Raw genomic sequence first — 22,972 nt, 5'->3', positions numbered from 1 at the left:
TAGCAGCTCCTGCCCAGATATGGCAACAGTATTCCATCCTTGGACGTACTTGGCTTTTATATAGATAGAGAATTGCATCAGTAGTGAGATATCTTCTGGAGCGGTAGAAGGATCCCACCATCTTTCCAGCGACCTTGGCAACAGACTTGATGTACGTGTTCCATTTCAGATCAGGAGTAAAGGTCAAACCCAGAAGCTTGTCAAAACAGGTCAAACCCAGAAGCTTGTCAAAACAGGTAAAACCCAGAAGCTTGTCAAAATATAAGAAGGATAGAATGGTGCCATGCCTACTTAAGCTAATTAATAACCAAACAAAATTGTAAAAAGGTAATTGTCTGCTAGAGCGTGACCTAATAGTTTGAGGTGGGCACAATAATCATATCATACAAGATCAGCACCAGTTACGCGACACAGGCGCGAAACGTTTATCCATTTTTTGCTAAAAATTTTTTAGACACTAAAAAAATATTTGGCTTAATTCCTTTAATTACAATTATACACTGGCAAAGTCGTTAATTGAGGCTTAGTAATCACACATGCAAATAGGTATCACATGCACACGAAAGTAGAAAATAAAAGCAGTACTTGGTTATTTCGAAAAGTACATGAGAAAAAAAAGCAACAGCACAGAAAAAGGTAACGGGGAAAGGAATTTATTTACTGCGTATAGCATTACGAATAATTACTTACATTTTTAACCATGAATTGTATTTTGATAGTGTGAACCTTTAATAATGAATCTTCTGTATTAAATCTTAAATATTATCTTACTCTCAACGATTAATCTCCCCCTCAACTTTATACTTATTAGTAAATGTGAATATTCGAAGCGAGTAAACACTGTTGGATTCTTGGATATATTTTAACCTGTACAAACTAAATCAAATATGCAAATTTACTCCATGTTATTTTAATGAATTTTTTATTCCAGTGTAGTAAAAAAAAAAAAAGTCGCGGCTTAGGTTGCGCGCAGGGTTGCAGTATTTATCCCCAAAGCCGAGAAGAGGCCGGGCCAACGGTTTATGTTCAGGTATTTACCGGACAGCACATCTAAATGAAATACGAAGAGATGTTGTTAAACTCTCACCCTCATTAACTTGCGGTTCTGTATCTGGCACGAGACGCTCAGTAGTAAGAACAAAATATTCAGAAGTCTCTACCAAGACTGCATTTCCAAACAGTTCTAGCGCTACAAATATTACAATTGACGTTACGGTGAGCATGGTAATAATGACGACTGAGTAATACACCATAGTTCTAATAATATAAGAATATTGTCTCATGATACAAAGGTTAATTCACAATTTTGAAAACTTTTCTCGAAAGAATGTTACAGACCTGATCAATTAATCTTCAAACGGTGAATCTTATCACTATTTTGAATGTAGCGAACTTTTTCAGACAATTATACTGGGTGAGGATTTTGCTACATTAAAAATAGGGTGAAAGTGAACTGGGGGGACCACCCGAAGATTTACTTTTAAAAAGTTGATTACGAGGAGGTTGAAAATGAGAAAATGCCTTTCGGAATAAACACCCCCCAACCTCCCCATGTTAAGAACGGCTTTCGGAATTAACACCCTTTGCAGATTGAACAACCAGTGCGGCAACTGTGCATGGATCGTCTTCGGGTGGTCCCCCAGTGCACTCACCCAAAATAGTGATATCATTTACTGTTTAAGTTGTAAGATGTTGCATTCAATTGTAAGGTTAAAGTACAGAATAGGTACAAAACACCCTCCCCTCACCATGGTAAGAATGGCTTTTTTAAATAATAGCGTTATTTCAGCACGGATCACCCTGCATGAGTACCAACAAAAGAATAACTCCATTCAAAAATTGTGAATTGAACTTAAAATATATTCTCTGAATATCGTTAAGCATTGAATATTAAATGTCTTAAACGGATTTTCCTGAAAAACTCCGGTTGCCCCCTCTAGGGTTCTTTTCGGGTTAAAGCGACTAAAATTTACACTTTCGTTCTGAAAAAAAATGATGCCGGGGATTTTTATTTTTTTTATATAAAACTTCCTGAAATGTAACTGATTTCTATATAATTTTGCTTGTCTATACTTTGCGATAACTCTTGATGTACCCCAGGGGTTCTTTTAGGCTAATATAAACACTGCATTTTTTAAAAACTGTTATCATCTTTGTCAAATCTTCTGTCTGTTTATCAGTTTTGTATAGTGATGAACTACAAATTTGTTAAGGCCTTGGACTGTTGATGCTAAATGTCGGTAGCAAATAATGGACTTAGTCATTTATTTTTTTGTAAAACTGAACCGTTTGTTAATTTTCACCAGGATTTGACGTCCCCTCTGGACCTTTTAGGGGCTAAATGTTTGAAGGCAAATGCTGAACTTAATTTAAGCCTAGTTCACTGTACCCGGGAGGGGGCATGTCTTCACTTGTTTTATCTCTCCTGCTATAACTGAATAAATTACTTTCGGAACATTTACAAGAAAACATATTGCACTTCTCGAATTATCGATTGAAAGGATTCACATTTACGATAACGGACATTTAGTCGACTCCATGAGATGTTTAAAAAAAATTTATTGGATTTCTCTGCAGATAATTTTTTACGAATTCTGAATCTTAATATTTTCTCCAGGGGAAATTAGACTTGAAATTCCAATGTTCAATTTTTAACATATTTTTAGTTGTGCTAAAAATCTATTAAAATATTCAAACCAAATGACTTTAATTTGTCAATATTTATTTCAGGTCACATAAAAGTAATTTATCGTCCGAGAGTGGCATGGTTTGAACACTTAAGGCCAAAAATGAAATTCCTTTGATACGTGTATACGGCTTATAATCTTAAACGTTAACATACAATTGTCTAAAAAGATCTCATCCATTATATTGGGCAATCTATTTTTTTAGGTTAAGTATCTCCATATCAAATTCATTTTAACATGTTTTTAGGTCCCTTGCATAATTCACTTCTATGTCGTCTCTGATAATAAGTTGAGTATAACTGAAGTCCGAGGGTCCACACTTTACAGAAGCCTGTTAAATGTAGTTATTCTTGAAATCGTTACAGATTCACAAACGTAAAATGCAGATTGATATAGAATTAAATTTAAATACTGGCTAGTTTTAGTAATGATTTATCTACAATGTCCAAATCTTTAAAATCTATATTTCACATCGTTAGACCCAGCTAAGAACCGAAATAACTTTAAAATTTCAACGATTTTCTTTCAGATGGCCGATGATGTTGCATTTGATGTGCGCCAAGCAAATTTACCAAACGGAAGCTCAATTTACGATTTAATAACTGAGAATAATCTCTACGGAATACGTTCGCTGTTAAATCCGTTAACACTGCATCATCGTAAGTCGAGTGTCTGCCAAAAGGTTTGCGATAAAACGCTTCTAGGACACGCATGTGAACTGGGATTCACAGACATCGTGAAATATCTCTTGGACGAATGTGAAGCTGATATCTCGCAGGATTATACTGATGATGACCTGTTCTCAACGCCATTGCGAGTCTCTCTTAATAACCTGTATCTTCCAATATTCATTGTATTGCTACGCCGTGGAGTTGTAGTTAGTTACAGATTGGAGGCCATCGTATTTACTCACGACGTTTTGAAGAATAATGATTTTTCTAGATTATCGATTTTAAGAAAATGTGTCGATGGAATTCAATGCATGGAATACATCGCGGAACTTCCGAATATACTTTCCTGGATTAACATTATGGATTTAAATAATGCCAGACCTTTTTTAAAGGCGTCTGCACGTGGGGAAATTGGCACAATGAAAACTCTTGTAGCCGATTGCATATATCCACAAGTAACTAACAATTTCGAAGAGAACGCATTGTCCGTGGCAATCTTGAATGAGAAAATAAATTCCGAGCACTTTTTGTTGAATTATAGAATATTTTCTTTAAAGGATTATGTGCGAACGTTAGAGTTGTGCGGGGCGAAATCTATAGTATTTCAATCAGACTTTGAAAAAGGTATACGATTTTGGAGGAAAGCACTTAGAATTCGTTCCGATAATTTCCTTGGAGTTTCAGATAAATTGGAGAATAAACTTAAGGCTAATCTAGGTGTGGAGTTTAACTGCAAACAACAACTGGAAATGTACGAGAATAATAATGTCGAGTTTTACACCCAGGCATTATTAGTTTTTCTACGTTTGCTTCCTCCATCAAGTCATGTTCTACATGATGCTTTCGTGGTTGTCACCCAGCATCCTATAGTTCAGAAAGACTTTTTCAAAACAATCGAAATAGTTGCCGTTCTTTTTGACTTGCCATACCTTCATCATGATGGCCTCATTTCTCCAAGCTGTAAAGCAACTTACACATTAGAAATGTTGCTTATCCGTTCTTCCATATTGATCCCTCAGACTTTTTTGGGCTTTTTAAAAATTTCCAATATCTGATGAATTTTATAAAGGGAGTTAATTGGGTCGAGTTTCTCGGCCGTCCAATAAAATTTTACCGCCTTGTTTATACACGCATTCTTAATCGCTTACTTTATTTTATAATCGCCCTAAGTGGACTTGAAGATAAGATTGGCTTAGACAATAAGATTTGGATTAGAAAGAGTCTCTCTGAAATAATGCAGTGGCACTACGAACCTTATCCCACAACATTACTTCGTTTGTCGATTGAAGAACCAATGGCCTTCCCTGTTATTCCGTTTCTTTTTCGTTGCTTGGATGATGTTACTTGCACGGAAATGGTAAGGAACACACCCATGCTAAATCTCTCTGCTTCCAGTACTTGAAACCCCTAGCATCTTACCAGATACTGAGAGTTCTTCTTTATAGGCTTACTTTATTTATCAATAACACTGTTTAAATTCGAACGGTCGATAGACAAGATGATACCAAGTTTCGATCATTACACAAACTTTACTTCGTATATCGAGTAGCGAACTAAGGTCATATTCTGTTTTTCGTTTCATTTGCTCAGACAAACCAGTAAAGTCCTCGATGCACATGGTCTCATTTCTACTAAGAGATAACCCTGACATATTAGGTTGGTAACTTGTTAGCTGGAGATGGTATTGATGTAGTTCATAGATTCGTTATTACCGATTTAATGTTGGATCAGTAGGGCGTTATGAGAAACCTTTTAAATCCTAGATTTTTAATATCTCCTTGTTCAATTCATAAGAATATCACGCCAGAATATTTTTATAATACTTTGTCACATAAAATTCGTAAAAATCAAGCGATTAGCTTTACTCGGTTTAAGCTCTACGTAAGTATCTTTTTATAAGACTTGTGAAATCGTTAGCACAGACATCCATATTTTCTCTTTTAATCTATTTGATATGAACTCTTAAACTGAGTTATTATGAAAGACATGATACACATTTTATTTACAGGTAATATAGAAACTTGTCAGTAATAAACAAAAATCATTTAATATTAGCTTCGTAAATATTTTACTTTGGTTTTCTTAAATTTTAACTATTAAACATGAGGACGTTATCCTATTCATGTTCATCTCCAAATATATCTATGCATAGCGTTACCTCTAATCTTAGATGTTTAATTTTATTTTTCTATTCCGTGTCAAAAAAGACTTGATTCATCTAATACTCCTCGACTTGTCAGACTTTTTTTGCATCCAAGAAATATCTGACTCGTAACAAACGCACTTTTGTTTTACTATGCTTATCCCTTATGAGTAATTGTTCAGTGTTGACCGGCTTACATTTATTTTCATGACTATATCATCGATTTTCATCGATTCTTTGCCGGTAAAAATGCAAAATTCAAAAGCGATGTTTGTTATAACGACTGCAGCTAGCTGAAATTACCCGGAAATATTTAATTTTATATTGTTTTTTTCTTTAAAAAAAAATGATTATATATTTTCTGTTTCAATTACCTTTTTTTTAATCGATATAATTTCTCATTCATCAATTTTTGTTGGGGCTCCTGGCTTCGCGCTGTTGTAAAATACGCTTAAATATATTTTTATTTCTAAAAAGTTCGTATATATTATAATTGTGATTTCAAAACTAAAGTATTTGGGTGCTATCGGCTAGAATCGAAACCGCAAGCAAAATTAGCATTCAATGCTGGTAACGTTAGCATTGTGTCCACGTAACACGCATATGAACATAATTAAACTAAAGGTGAATGCACAAAATGTATAACTATTTAATTTTTTATGTTTAAAAAAAATATTTAAACCAGCTGAACACCCATAAAAAAGCCGTCTATAAAAATCGCTATTTTACTTCAAGGCCCGGCTTGCGTTCGTACAGAAATGTTTTTAGTTTTTCTTTTCTATTGTACCATTTGCATCGTATTATTTTCTTTTTTTTGTATATTTCGCTGTGCTTTAAAAGAATATTATAACCGTTTCCTTTGCATCGTATTAACGCCTAAATTTTCTACTATTTCCCGCCATTTAATAGCCATCGTTTATGCTACGCGCATATTGCAATACAAATATACACGCACTTACACGCACAGAAAGTCACCACTGGTAACAAGGAATTACACGTATCTATATAAATGTTTTATTTTGGTTTTTAATTTCCTTGTGCTTAATTGAAAGATTAAAGCGAAAAAAAAAAACAAGAATATCCTCTCACTAAGTGGCCAGTAAGTAGGTGTTCATTTAAAGTTAAATTTACATGAAAAAAATAACTTTTTATGTTCATATCATGGAAAATATTAATCTGCAACGGAAACGGTTAGCAGATTCGTTTTTAGCAGACCAAAATCTACAAGTGATTTTTCTATACGAAACTGAGACGGGTCTTGAAATGTAAAAAAAAAAAAAAAAAACGCCAATCATTTGAGGCCCTAAGCGTCGCTCTGCGACCTTTAGTTTTGAAAGCCTTTGAAATTATGGAGACAAACAGCCAGACATAGTGGGTTTTATAAATTAGATTTTCCAAATCGCTTTTTTGTATTAAATCATCTAAATATACATTTTGTATAACATGTCGTGATAAAATTAAAGCATTTTTATTTCTGTTAATTTAGATTCTTATTTCCAGAATGTGTTCTTTCTTAGAATAAAGTTCTGTTTATTTAAACTCGAATTTTCCAATTCCTTGCCTTAATTAATCTTGTATTGCTCGAACTTGCTTTTGCCACAAGTTATTTTTCTGTTCAAATAGTTCTTGAACCAAATCTGGCCTGCGAGCAAAGATCAAGGTGTAATAACTGTCCTGATGCTACTCTTAATTTTTCTTTCGTCAGTATAGGGAACACTATTCTCTACCAAGCCATTTTTCTGTTTGCTTACTTCCAGAGTGTCCCATATGGAGATGGGTCCCCCTACATAAAAAGCAACCTTGTTTCACTGTTTGCTTTCGTGGCGAGGAAAATAAATACACATTCTTGACTCTTACGAAAATCACACTCGTGTCACAATGTGGCGTCCTAATGAGCAAGTGTTCAGTTTCTAATATTTTATTTCTGACTATTTCGCATATTTTAATCGGTGTTTTGCTCGATAAAACAATTAACATTCATAGGTATTTTTTTATCAGTTGTGCCTTGTTGGAACTGCCCGGGAACTTCTGTATGCTTTGTTTCGCTCTTTGTAAACTAAAGGTAGTTTTTTCCCCAGTCTTTTTTTATATTTGGACAGGGATAGTTTCCAGAGTAGATATTTGTTTTTTTTTTCTGACATTGATATTAAACAAGCCTAGGTTCATGGTGTTGCCCGGGTGTTCGGAGGTGTGTTGAGCAAGCAAAATAATAATAATAAAAGCGATAATAGGTAGACAAGCTTGAATCCGTACAGTGAAAAAGAAAAAGAACGTGAAAAAAACTGACGTCTTTGCCGTTGCGTCCATCGAGAAACAGAAAGTGACGAAGCTTTAAATTTAAGCTAGTCAATCGAAAAGGGGATGACTTTCGAAAAGTATTGGCGAAAAAGGCGACCTTTACCTATAGAAAATTTCCCAGTGGGGAATAAATATTTTTAGCCAATTTTTCGATATTCGTCATCTGAAGGGTCGGGCTGTACAATGATACTAATCTCGTATAAATCCGTCGCCTTTCTCGAAAGTTTAAGGCTAACATACATACATTTTAACACAGGTGAGATTTATATTGTAGATTGATTGCTATATGTTCATATTTAATATCGAAGTTTTTTCATAGATATATTTGAAAACAGATTTCCATTTTCTTTTGCGATTTATTATGAATCTAACGTGGAAATATCGAAAGGCAATATCCTCAGATGTTTAGATTTAACACGGTGGTGAACATGAAGATATCGACAACGTTCTGTTTTGATCATGGTTCCTTTCATATTTGGAGAGCTTCATGTTAATATATTTGAGCTAACCTAGACAATGCTATCTTTCTCTTTCAACCGTCGCGGAACCTCGTCATCTGTAGGGATTGGGTCAGCATAACGTGCTACCTTCATTTTTCATTGCGATAAATTCGCCTTGAGCAGCCTTTGTACAAACAGACTTTTGAGATAGTATGCTCTTACCTAAATGTAGTATTTAGGTGACCAATGGATTTTCCTTCACATTAGTGGATATTTATCTCATGATTTGTGTTATTTAAAAGAATCCTCAATTCTATTATATCTTCTCACAAAACATTAAAAGAATGTCTGTTTGGATAATTAATGGTAGAATCGCTGAATAATGGGAGGGGATATATGTCCGAGTAAGTATTAAAAATCCTATTTCAAACATTGCGTGAACGGTGATTTCAAGTAAAATATTAGTTCATTTTAACTATCAAAACTCGAGAAATGCACTATTAAAACCGACTAAATAAAATTCAAGATGGTTGTCACCTGGAATTTCGTAGGGCAAATAGCAGTATTGAACAAGCGACATCACCTACTTCACTTTATATGTTCAATCCAGTCAGAAAGCTGCTTCTTGATGGAGTTAAGTTTATATCCTTATATTCGGAGGGCACCGTTTCACCAAATAATACTCACATAAACCGATTTTGTATCTGAGTCTAGCCTCGAGGAATAGCAATTTAATAGGGCGGCACGTAATTCCGTACATTCGTAATCAACTATTTTATACAAGACGGTTATATTGTCAATTTAGAATTATAATCAACATTGTAGGCAGATGGACGTTGTGTAGTGGTTAACGAAACGAGCTGGCGTTCTGCGTATTCGAAGCTCGGATCTTGTTCGTTTTTATAGAAATTACTTTCACTTAGGATATTGAGAGTATTCCTGTGACAACTCCCCTGCGTGATGTGTTTTTATCGAAAAATATCGAAGAGTATATAACTAGAATTTTGGATTCGTACTGTATTAATACGATCAGCATTGTTTGTCCTATATGTCTATTTTAAGAAATGTAAAGATGCCGAGTGCACTTATACTTAAAATGCAATCTTTTTATTTACACCTAGTGATTTCTCTCCCATATTTTTCTTAAGTACTCATAATTCCTAGTTGGCAACTTATTTCATTTCTTCCCTTTCAGTACTCTCCTGACTCGGTGAGGGTCCAGCACACGTGGTATGGCGCATTTGTATCTCACCGTTCAAAGAACGGTGAGATATGCGCCATACCACGTGTGCTGTATTTATTTGCTTCCCCACTTAGCAAATTAGGCACAAGGCCGTTTTTTAATGTGGAGAGAGAGGGAAGGAAAAGGGGGACCAGCTCCCGAGAGGTGGGAAATGGGAGCTGGATAGTAACTGTTGGTATGAAGGGTTGCCCCTGCATTGACCAAGGTCAGATAGGTGGGGTTACCCTCACATATGGTCTTTGCTTGCAGTATCTGTCGGAATATACCACACTTTGATTTTGTCGCCCGTGCCGCACAAGGCGGCGCGGCTTTGAACGGTAACAGCTATGAATTGAACTCCTTCATTATTTATTTTATTTTATTTAATTTATTTTTTTGCCATTTTAAATCATGGAAATATTTTGTTTTTAAATGTGATAATACATTAATTTCTCTTGACATTTATACCTATTTAAAAGATTGTAAACCATAGATATTTAAAAAATAACACAAACTTGTGTATCCTGCGACTATTTGTAAATAAATGTGATCTAAATCTAAGATTTAAAAAATGTTCCTCGGGTATTATTTATTTCATTGTATGATTTTTATATCCTTATGAACAAGATACAAGTGATTCAAACTTTTCAACATATCCGGAACAAGCAGGAAAACTGTATAAAAAAAAAAACAAACCCCTTTTTGTATTAGTGTGTAAACATCACGTGGGACAGACTGATTGGAGAACTCAAGTAAAAAAACAAACTGAAACTGATTTGCAATTTCCCACCGCATCAGGAAATGCTCAGTTAATTATACAAGAGCCCATCTAATTACGTCGTAACAATTTTATATACTTTATACCGGTTAAAATTGTGGCTTGAAATTATAACCAGCATTGCATTACTTTTGCATGTTGTAAATTGTTATCTTAAACACTAGCAGTTAAGCCCGGCTTAGCTAGGGTCGTATGTACTGTCCATAACTTTATGTGCATATTATATATATATATATATTAAAAAGCTTGCCACATGTCTGAATACCCGATATGTATAATTTCACTGTTTAGACCCAAAATTGGCTGAATTGTTTGCTAGACAGGACAAAGATAAAATTTCTTCAACTTTGACAACTCGGCAGCCAAATTCTCTCACGATTAACAAGGTTTCTCTATGTGACTACAATATATGTAAAATTTCAAATGTTTAGACCACAAGGTGACTGAGTAATTTTTTAGAAACCGAAGAGAGAATTTTTTTTTTTAATTTTGATTCTTAACATTTATTGTTTTGGGGTCAAATCAAATTAAATTTATTGTTTTGGGGTCAAATCTAGGTGCGGATAAATATATAGGCATGCAGAGAGGGGGATAGGAGAGAGAGGGAGATAAAGAGGGGTAAAAATAGAGGGGGGTAATTTCAATTTAAAGTTTTAAGATTTAATAAATAATAAAATATGGTGGGGCTTAGGAGGGTTTTAGCTGTTCAACCAGACACAGGAATATGTGAAAGGGCAAGAGAAAGCGAGATAGAGAAAAGTAAGCGATTCAACACTTGTCTCGCTAAGGAGATGTGCACGTGTCAAATGTGCTTTGACATGTTAAAGATTCATCCAGGTGTATAAGTGGGGGCATTGCTTGTAGTAACTACGATGCGCCCTCTTGAAGCAGGTTGAGTTACATCGAACCTAAATATATTTATCTATTTGAATTCATTTACTCTTAAAGGTCTTTAAAAGATTAAAGTGAATATATATGTAAACATATATGCACATGCACACATATATATATATATATATATATATATATATATATATATATATATATATATATATATACTAGCTGTACCCTGCCACGCGTTGCTGTGGCTCAAATTGGCGCAATGGAAAAAGTTCCAAAATGAGAAAAAGCATGTTTCTTATAGGTTTAAATTTCCATTTTGCATGGGTACAGTTTTTGTTGTTCCATTTTCTTAGCTGATATAGAGATTTTCCGGTTTGGTGACTCTTGAATATGTAACATAAATTGTCCATGTGAAAAAACAGTCAGTGTGTAACTGTAAGGCCCACAATTGTAAAGATTGTTCCCTGTGCTTTGTTGATGGTTATTGCAAATGACAATAAAATTGGAAAGTGCAATTTGCTAAAGTGTAATGATGTATCCGGTGGAATCATAGGAATGCATGGAATGAAGATATATTCATCTGTGAAAGGTCCTGTTAAGATTGCTGTTTCTATGATATTGTTATTTTTTTTTAACTGCAAGCTATGTGCCATTGCAAAGCTTGGATTGGTTTATATTTCACAACATGATAATTAGTACACCAAATTTCAGTTACAATACATGTGGTGGCATCCCTGGCAAATATAACTGTTGGATAATTAACCACTTTATCTGCTTTCACAACAGTGTCGATGGATTTGTATTTGACTACCTCACTTGGAATTTTACATTTAATTATAGCGTTAAGTTCATGGGCATCTTTGTATTGACCTGCAAGAATAGCTCATTCACTCAGTCAAATGGAATTCTTATATTTTTAATATCTGCAAAAACTTTTTAAACTAACTATTCTTTTGATGAAATAAAATTACACAAATTACAGAAGTTAAAAGTCAAAGAATTTTGCCCTTAACTCTGATCAGCTGGCACTTTTTCGTACCCAATTTCCCACAAGTGATGCAAAAGTTTTTGTGCGGATCGAACAGTCTGCAACTGGACATGCATATTTTGAGTTAAGTTTAATGTGTTCACATGGAACAAAAAAGTAGAGTATTTGAGGCAAGCATTTATTTCATCTGCTGGTGTTGATTGAAGAATAACAGGTAACATTTGTCTGAAATCTCCTGCAAGCAATATTACTGCATTCCCAAATGGTCTGACATTGTCACGCAAATCTTGCAAGGATCGACCAAGAGCCTGAAGTGATTTTTTGCTTACCATTATGCATTCATCCTAAACAATAAGTTTGCATTTCTACAATATTTTTCCCCATATTGGATGTTTTGGAGATGTCGAAGATGAGATTTTTGAAAAGTTGAATGTTTTAAAGTAGAATAAATAATTCTTCTACTTGGCAGCAAGGTCGAAGGTATTCCTCATGCAGCAAGGGCTAAGGCTATGTCATTTTGTTACCAAATGGCTGCCAAAATCAATTTAATTAGAAAGGTTTTACCAGTTACTTCTGGTTCTGTTCAAGGTAGCAGTGATTTCCAAATAACTTCTATTCTCACAGTCAGTAAATTAGGTGACTAAAATAGAATTTATCCATGTTTTGACAATGCCTTATTCACTGTAATTAATTTAGGAGACTAAAATAGGATGAGGGATTAGAGATGGACAGATAGAGAGGAAGATATATAGATAGAAAAGAGACAGTGAGAGGAAAATAGAGAAAGAGAAGGAGATAGAGAGATAAAGGGATTGATAGATAAACAGAGAGAGAGAGGTGGAGTGTTAGAAACAGAGAGGGATGAAACAGAGGAAAGGAGAGAGATAGAGGGAGTTAGAGAGAGAAAGGGGCTCAAAGAGAGATGGAGAGAGTGATATAGAGAGAAAGAGATTGAGAGAGGGAAAGAAGAGATGGATAGAGAGAGATATTGAGAGAGGGGGAGAGAAACAGAAGGTGAACTACACTTCACCGTTTTTTCCTCGTTCAGTAGAGAAGAAATCTTTCGAGACTGAGGCAATTTTAATGTTTTGTTATTATCCAGAGTACCCCTTTTTTTTGGGGGGGGGGCTAGATTTTCCTCGCATTAGAAACCGACCGGGTTATCTGTACTTTCACTTAACAAATTAATAAAAGAAAAACGTATTGTAAAATTTGAATTTAACAGGAAAATACTATTTTAAAAAATAGCACGGTAACATAAGTGCATAAGTGCCAATTTAGGTACTCCTTGGGCGTTGAGTTCCATGGCGACCAGCATAATTATTTAATGGTCGCTCCGTTAGCCCCCCCCCCTCCCAGTCAAGGCTAATGCATGCGCATGTAACATTTTTTTATTTACTGACGTTGGCTTAGTAACTAAACGATTTATTGATAATTTCGTAACCCTTAAACGCATGCCGGAAGATTTAAATTGGTTCATTATTGTTGTAATGAAAAAAAAAAGTTTCATTCAACACAAAACCAAAAACACATATTAATGATAAATGATTTATTATTCTATTCATTGAAATTTAATTTTTAAATTAAAAATTAAAAAAAAAAGTTAATAAAAAAATAGTTGCTTGTGTGCGCATAAACAACTCGTTTTTTTTTAGATTAGGTCCACCTTATAACCACCCCCCTCCCCAACCTCCTCATATTAAGAACAGCTTCCGGAATAAACACCACTTTTGGAGGGGGGGATATTTGCAAAATTTAACTGATATTTGTTGTCAGCATACCCACCCGAAAATACTATTAAAAAAAAAGGAGGGGTTCAGTGCCCGTGGCAGAGTAGTAGATTTATTTATCAATAAAAGTTGCGGAGAAGTAAATTTATTTATCAATAAAAGTTGCGGAGAAGTAAATTTATTTATCAATAAAAGTCATTTAAAAAAGAAAAATTGTGGAGGTGGACCTAAATGTTTTGTTTTCGCACTATTCAAGAATTTGTTCATCTGCGCATATAAATTAAAAAATATTTGTAAAAGTGAGAAGTTATTAGTAAAGGATTTAGTTTAAAATTTTTTTTTTTTTTATATTAGATCCACCTCCACAAATGTTAAGAACGGCTCTCAGAATAAACACCCCCAACCTCTCCATGTTAACAACGGATTTCGGAATAAACACCATTGGGGGGGATATTTAAAAAAAAGTCGATAAAAGTCGTCATTTAAAAAGAAATTTAAAATCAAATGTTTGTAAAAAGTGAGAAATTATTAATAAATGTTTAGTAACATTTTTCGGTGCTAATGCAGAGAGTGATCTGCGCTATTTTTTAAATCGTGTTTTTTTTTAATCAATTGCAAGGTTAAAGTACAGAATAGGTACAAAACACCCTCCCCCCATGTTAAGAATGGCTTTTTAAATAATAACGTTATTATTTCAGCATGGATCACTCTCTGCATGAGTACCCATTTTTCTTTTAATATTCATAAAAAGTAAAACTTTTTTCAAAATAAATAAATGAATAAATAAATGTTTGTAAATGTGACAGATAATCGTTTAGTTACGGCAACGTCAGTAAATAAAATATGTTACGCGCGGGGTGAGGTGGGAGACTAAGGGAGCGACTATTATTTTTTCTACTGGTCGCCATGGAACTCAACGCCCAAGGAGTACCAAAATTTAATTTTTTGGTCAAATAAATAAATTTCAAGCAATTTTTGCAATAAATAATAGATAGCAACTTCGTTAATTTTACGACTCGCCCAAGCATATTATAAACACCCTTACTTCCCCATGTTAAGAATGGCTTTCGAGGTTTATGGAAGGGCTTTTTTTTTTTTTTTTAACAGGGTGTTTATAATACGTTGAGGCATGTCGTAAAAATGAAACAGTTTAGAAAAAGTTAAAACAAACTTTTTTATGTAAACAATGCCGTGAAAATAAACTAAACAATTAAAACGTAATGTTTCATGAGTGAAGCCTTAACATAAATAAAATTTAAAAAACATAAGTACATAAATGAATTTAAAGTTTTAAAATATGTTATTATTATTCTTTTTGTGTGTGTGCTAATGCAGAGAGTGATCCGCGCTATTTTTTTTAAATTGTTTTCCACGTTTAAAGTTTTATGATATGTTTTTATTCAATTGTAAGATTAAAGTACAAAATAGGTACAAAACACCCTCCCTTCCCCATGTTAAGAATGGCTTTTTAAATAATAACATTATTATTTCAGCACGGATCACTCTCTGCACGAGTAAGTTTTTTTGTTTTTTTTTACTTATCGAGTTAACAGAAAATGAAATCTTTCGTCAAGTCGTGGCTGTGAAATGAATCGAACCGGAAGTTCAGTTTTATCAACAGAACAGATTCGCAGTAAAAAACATATTTATTTTATTTAATATTTTAATTTTAATAAATCGCGAGGTAAATTTATTTCAATAACATAAAAACATACCTCGACTCTAAAGATGGGTTGTCTGAAAATTTCAAATAAACTGGTAACTTAGAAATAGGGTTTTATTTGTTTAGAACAAACCAACTTTACATTTTTATATATATAGATATATATATATATACACTCGTACACATATATATATATATATATATATATATATATATATTACAATTATATTCAATTTATATATATATATATATATATATATATATATATATATATAAAGTGAAAGATTTGGTTAAGAAGGATAAACTATGAAAATCTATATATTAATATGCTTGTCCGTACGGTGTCACGTCATCATCATCGCAAACATTAATTAATGAAACGCGTCATCATCATCGCAAACATTAATTAATGTGAATTATCTCCCTTTATTGTTCACTCTTTATTAGTTAAAAAATCATTAACCCCTTTTATTTTCCAAAACTTCCCGAACAACAACAAAAATAAATAAATATATATGAACTGTCAATATATGGTTCTGGATTATTTTAAATACAATTATGCATAGAAGGTATCGTTCCACAATTTAAATAGTATAGTATTTTACTTACATTTTTAACGATGTCTTCTGTTTATTATTGTAGTGAATACGGAACGCTTATTCTATTTTATTCAGTAATAAATATATTTTTTTACATTTAACGTTACGAGTTCGTTTTTTTATTACTGTGCCACTTTATCTTTTTTTATTTACTTTTGAGCAAGACTTACATAACAAAACGTATGTTTAGAAATAAATGTTACAAAAGTCAAGAATGACTTTATTAAATAAATCTCCAAAGTCACCATTCGCAAATACACTGAGTAACACAGCGTCAAAACATATTTTACGTCTTGTTCTGTTTTGTTTTTGTTTTACGGCATATCAATCCTTTTTTCGTGTTATTTAATGCCGAATCGAGTAATTTTGTAACATTTATACATCTTCACGTTGTTTAAATAGTTATTATTTATGTTTTTTCTGTTTTATTTTGCTTCTTTTACAGGCATTCATCATCTTTTAATGCCCACCGACAGGGCATACATATTTAAATACTATAAAAAATGGACACAACAATTTTTTTTTTAATATGAAATAAAACACTTTGTTTCATTACTTACGATTTAATTTATTTAAAGAAATATTTATTTCCTATTTAAAGATTTTGGTTATCCTGACGCTCCGCACTTCTTTATTTACATTGGAAGTGACGTCACACAAATCTTATAATACGGATGGCTACAATTGTAAAAATAATTTGTTTTATTTTTCTTTACTTTTTAAGCCCCTTTTTTCTCCCGTTTGTTTTTGTTTTCTACTATTAATAAACCAGTTTACAAGTAAAAACTAATTTGTTTTATTTTTCTTTACTTTTTAAGCCCCTTTTTTCTCCCGTTTGTTTTTGTTTTCTACAATTGATAAACCAGTTTACAAGTAAAAACTAATTTGTTTTATTTTTCTTTACTTTTTAAGCCCCTTTTTTCTCCCGTTTGTTTTTGTTTTCTACTATTAATAAACCAGTTTACAAGTAAAACATAATTTGTTTTATTTTTCTTTACTTTTTAAGCCCCTTTTTTCTCCCGTTTGTTTTTGTTTTCTACAATTAATAAACCAGTTTTCAAGTAAAAAATAATTTGTTTTATTTTTCTTTACTTTTTAAGCCCGTTTTTTCTCCCGTTTGTATTTGTTTTCTACAATTGATAAACCAGTTTACAAGTAAAAAATAATTTGTTTTATTTTTCTTTACTTTTTAAGCCCCTTTTTTCTCCCGTTTGTTTTTGTTTTCTACAATTAATAAACCAGTTTACAAGTAAAAAATAATTTGTTTTAGCGAATTTAATTTTCTTTTCTCTCCCATTTGTTATATTGATATTTGAGCGGAGAATCTAACATTTCTTTTCATTTTGAGAATTTGTTTTAGTTTTTAAGTACTAACACAGCGGAGAATTTAACTTTTTTTTTCTCCCATTTCTTATTTGGAGCGGGGAATTTATTTTATTTTCATTTTGAGCTCTTTTTTCGATCCGGCGTTACCTTTTATAGGTACTCTTGCTGTCCTGCACTTTACGACCCGAGCTATTTTTTAACGCTATTATTTAGAAACCTATTATTTAACATGGGGAAGGGAGGATGTATTGTAACTATTCTGTACTTTCACCTAACAACAATTCAATTAAAAAAAAGGTAAATATGAAGAATTACTCCACCCTCGAAAATTCCTTTAAAATTACCACTCTTATAGGCTTTCGGGGTCGCTGAAAATGAAAATAACGTTTAAAATTACGGCAAACTAGTTTCCAAGATTGAATTTACTTGTAAACTGGTTTATTAATTGTAGAAAACAAAAACAAACGGGAGAAAAAAGAAGCTCAAAATGAAAGAAAAATAAAACAAGTTAGTTTTACAATTGTAGCCATCCGTATTATAAGATTTGTGTGACGTCACTTCCAATGTAAATAAAGAAGTGCGGAGCGCATGGATAACCAAGATTTTCAGTATATTTTATTTAACTGAAGAAATATTTATTGTTCATACATATATTTTTTCCATTATTTTTATTACATTGTTAGGTGAAGTTTCAGAATAGTTAACCCCCCTCCCCATATTAAGAATGGCTTTCGGCATGATTCTTACAATAGCGGTATCAAAGTTTTGTTTTTTTTGTTTTAAAACAAATTATACAAAAAAAAGATACAAGATCATTAAATTTTTTTTCATTAAATCGCTATTTAGGTGAAGGTTCAAAATAGTTAACCCTTCTCCCCATAACCGTTTTTTATGCAGTAAAATACTGTTTCAATAATTATGGTTTAAATATTTATTCCTTATTTAAAGATTTACAGTATAATTTATTTAACTGAAGAAATATTTATTGTTCATACATATATTTTTCCCTTATTTTTTTACATTGTTAGGTAAAGTTTCAGAATAGTCTGTGCTTGCAGTATCTGTCGGAACAGATACTATACTTTGATCGTGTCGCCCGGGCCACAAAGGGCGGGGGCCAGTGTATATACATATCCCCCAGTTATTCATTTGATAAAAAGCAATATTTAATGAGCATGGTTCTTCTTGCCAGGCAATGGGGTTACCTGAACCAACAGGTGATCCTCCAATAGATAATATGACTCGAAATACAAACGGGCCTAATGTTGAATTGTTAAACAATGAACAATTAGAGGTCTTTAATACTATAATCAAGGCTGTCATGGCAACTGAAAAAGAAGCCCCACACAACAATTGCTTCTATTTAGATGCCCCAGCCGGATCAGGAAAAACCTTTTTATTCAACATGTTATATGATTACTTCACCTCCAGCAGTACTGTAACCGCCACTGCGGCATTGCTGCAATGCTACTAACTTCAGGGAAAACACTCCACAGTATATTCAAGCTACCTGTACCTCTGACAGAAACCGGTGTCTGTAACGTTTCTCCTTTATCACAGCATGCTTCTTTTTTTAGAAAGGTAAAGGTATTCATCATAGACGAAACCTCTATGATACCTAATCACGCACTGCTTGCTATAGATAGATGTTTACAAGATATAATGGGTAACGATAAAATATTTGGTGGAAAATTTCTCATACTTGGAGGTGACTTCAGGCAAATTTTGCCAGTAGTACCACATGGATCACCTACATCTATTATAGACACCTGTCTTAAAAGATGCCCATTGTGGCATCATTTCAGTCAATTACAACTAACACAAAACGTCAGAACTAACATAAATGAAGAGGAGTTTTCTAGATGGCTCTTTCATCTTGGTAATGGTACACTAACCAGCAGTCTTAATGACGTTCCTGTAGATGCCATAGATGTCCCTGCTGATTCGGTATGTAATGCTTCTCTAATCTCAGAAATATTCGATTGTAGCCCCCAAGAAATGGAAAATAGAATCATCATGACTCCAAAAAAATACAGAATGTTTAACAGTAAATGTAGAAATTCTAAATAATCTTCCCGGGGGCATAAATACATATTTAAGTACAGATTACATCTCCGATGATGATGCTGAACTTCAAAATTATCCTATCGAGTTCATAAATTCATTAACTCCATCTGGAATGTTACCTCGCCGACTTAATGTGAAAATAGGGGCAATAGTAATGTGACTGCAAAATTTATCCATAAATCAAGGACTTTGTAATGGAACTAATATGAAAATAAAAGAATGTCATCAAAACAGCATCATTGCTATTTTAATTAATGAATCTAATAGAGGTTCCACAGTTATCATTCCAAGAATTAAGTTAAAGTCAAGTGATACAAATGTTCCGTTTGCATTTCATCGGATACAGTTTGCAATACGATTAGCATATTCACTGACCATCAATAAAGCACAAAGCCAAACTTTGGATAAGGTTGGTATATATCTTCAACAACCTGTATTTTCTCATGGTCAACTGTATGTGGCATGTTCAAGAGCTCGATCTAAGCACAGTGTGAAATTTAAGGTAATGCAACTGCATAGAAATGATAATCAGGGATGAAAGCGTGGTGTAACATATACTAAGTATATTGTTTACCGTGAAGTGTTATGAAAACAATCAGGAACAGCTATGGAATCTAAAAATTAACTTGGATGGAAATATGATTTTGGAAAAAAAAATTTTTTAAATTGCTTTCCTTATATTTAAAATTCATATTTTGATGAAAAAGTAGTGTACAGTTTAACTTTACTTAATTATATAACATTGATATAAATTTGATAGGTACAACCTACCTCACGTCATTTTGATTATCGAAAAATCAAAATTTAACTGTACTTCGTAAGATTTACAGAAACACTTCATTTTATATGCATGTAATACACAAGATTCTCAATATTATAACAGATTACAATGTTTTTATGGAAAAAACTTTTGTACAAAAAATTCAAAGTGTTCTATTTATATTATCATGAAGTTGTGATGCATTAATTGAAATCTATATCAATAATTCGACTTAAAAATATTAGTGAATTTCCAAATCTTCATTTAATAAAATTCAAAATAAATAGAAAATTCTATTGCATATGTAAAAGTTGACGGTTACTTCATTAAAAGCTATCAAAGTTAACCAAGAGCTGCTCAATATTCTTGCTTATAGGATCATTTAGCAAGGAATGAAGATGGCGATTCTGGAGTACCAGTTATTCTACTATCTTCATTTACAGGAAGTCCTAGGAATCTTCAACAACTGTATCAAGATGCAATGGCAGTTTTCTGTAAATATGGAAAGCCAGACCTATTCCTTACCTATACATGTAATCCAAAATGTCCTGAAATATTAAACAACTTGTGGTCATCAGAACTTTCACAAAATCGATGTCAACAATGTCACACAGTTTTTTTTAAATTCACAGTCTGACTCTCCAGAACCTGCTGACTGACCATTATTCTCACTCCAAGTAGCTGATCGACGTCCCTGTCACCGCCTCAATCATCACCAGCACTTCCTGACAATATGAACCGCATCAGTTACGATCGCATTGGGCATCAATAAAAGGGTTAAGTAAAGTTCTTTATTTGTTCTACTTGCTTCCATACGTTCTTTTTAGTAATATAACAATAAGGAATTTCGGGTTTGTATTACTGTACACATAGATTCGAAAAAGTTGTCAAAAACAAACATATAACAAATAAATGTTATCAAAAGCAAGATAAGTTACTTTTCTACAAAACTGGATATATTTTTTTTGGTTTTCATTCAATGTAACATGTTTATTCAGCTCGAAAAGCATACAGTGTTTCCGATGTATTGGAAAATTCAAAATGGCGCCCGATACTCTCTTGTACATAGTAAGTTTGGAAAAAGGTGTTATAAATAATAAACTAGACAAAATACTATTTAAAAAACACCGAATATATGTCAACATATGTCACGGTAACATATATTGAGCGAGTTTCTAACAGCATTTTGTATAGTTTATTATTTATAACATCTTTTCCTGAGCTTATCGTGTTAAAGAGAGTGTCGGACGTCATTTTGAATTTTCCAATACATCGGTAAACACTGTATGCTTTTCGAGCTGAATAAACATGTTACATTGAATAAAAACACGAAAAATATATCCAGTTTGGTAGAAAAGTAACTTATTTTGCCTTTGATAACATTTATTTGTTATATATTTGTTTTTTGACAACTTTTTCGAATCTATGTGTACAGTAATACACACCCGGAATTTCTTATTGATGCGTTTTAAAAGATTTTAACTACCGTGGAATTTCCACGGGTTCTGCTAGTAATTTAATTAATATGATAAAACACATTTTTACTGAGATTAGGGAACTGGCCAGAATCACTCCACAGTGCACGGACATGTGTGAGATGACTATTACGACCAGAGTTCTGCATAACATTTAAAATTGTATATTTTATTTTGACAAGATATTTAATCGTTTAAAGTTTATTTGCCTGTTAAAAAGGGCAATGATTATTTCTGTTTTTCAGTCAGCAAACTTCCAAGATCATATCGACCAGTACAAGGAGGAAGACGTTAGAACTGAACTCATCTCTTGTTTGGTATCCAGAAATAATTGTGTACAGTACAAAAAGTGCAAAAAGTTCCACGAGTCTGATGCTAGCAAGAACAGCAACAGGACAAACACTGCCATTGTACGTTGTGTACAAGGTAAACAATCTCTGGTCAACATAAACTGATAGTAGGTCAGAAAAGATTCACTATAGACGTTCCTAATCTGGATAGTTCGACAACATCACTTTCACAGATTGGTTTGACTTTGTGGCACATATATACATGTATAAATCTACATGGAAAAAAGGTCCTCATTGGTGACAACTTGTCATCACACTTCTGTGAAGAAATTCTAAGATGATGTGAAAAGAATGGTATTCACTTACATTTGCGTTCCACCAAATTCAACACCTGTGTCAGCCACTGCTTTCTCATCACAAATAAAGGTGGTCAGGAGACGGCTTCTCAACGGGACCAAGAATGTAGCTAAAAAACTCTAAGAATTATTTAAAAACACTCGTTCCCTATACTTTTGAAAAACCTCAGGGAAGAAAAATTAACAAACCAAGAATATCTGCTAGTGGCTTAGAGAAATGTGGAATATTTCCTCTTGATGAGAGTCATGTTCTGAAACGAATACCACTAATTCCATCTGATCTGTTGGAGTCAATCAGTAAGGCCTTTCTTTCGGAGCTCAAAAGACTTCGATATTGAGAAAAATTTGGAACAACCAACGCCAAGCGAAAGAAATAGAAATTACTCCGGGAAATAGCATTTCAACAAAGCCTGCAGCAACAGCCAAGGGATAGCAGAGATGTTCCCCGTGACAGCAAGTCTCTATCCTCAGATATTTCGCGGGGGTAAATAGTGCCAGCTCCCAGTTCTCCAGCAGCTGTTCCAATATTTAAGATTGTTGCTTTCTCATCAGATTCGGCCACAAATATTGTTACCAGTCATACAGAACCAAGCGAAGACGAATGGACAATATCCAAGCATGCTAAACTAACAGACA

General features: G+C 33.2%; 1 protein-coding gene across 2 annotated transcripts; it reads left to right on the top strand.

The window, feature by feature from the left end:
- Positions 1–527: 527 nt before the first annotated feature.
- Positions 528–7,642, top strand: LOC145254703 (uncharacterized). Of its 2 annotated transcripts, none has more exons than XM_080113370.1 (2): positions 528–636; positions 3,217–7,642. In XM_080113370.1, exon 2 carries the CDS (start codon positions 3,217–3,219, stop codon positions 4,411–4,413), a length of 1,197 nt encoding a protein of 398 aa, XP_079969496.1. In that variant the 5' UTR covers positions 528–636; the 3' UTR covers positions 4,414–7,642. The 2 variants fall into 2 exon arrangements, with proteins under 2 accessions (XP_079969496.1, XP_079969495.1); XM_080113369.1 differs by lacking the exon at positions 528–636 and adding an exon at positions 888–1,215.
- Positions 7,643–22,972: the final 15,330 nt, after the last annotated feature.

This window comes from Euprymna scolopes, chromosome 30 (genome assembly GCF_053919585.1).
Source record: "Euprymna scolopes isolate OS-2025 chromosome 30, ASM5391958v1, whole genome shotgun sequence".
Lineage (NCBI taxonomy): Eukaryota > Metazoa > Mollusca > Cephalopoda > Sepiida > Sepiolidae > Euprymna > Euprymna scolopes.
Note: the sequence above shows the minus strand (reverse complement) of the source record. Positions and strands in the feature narration are given on the sequence as shown.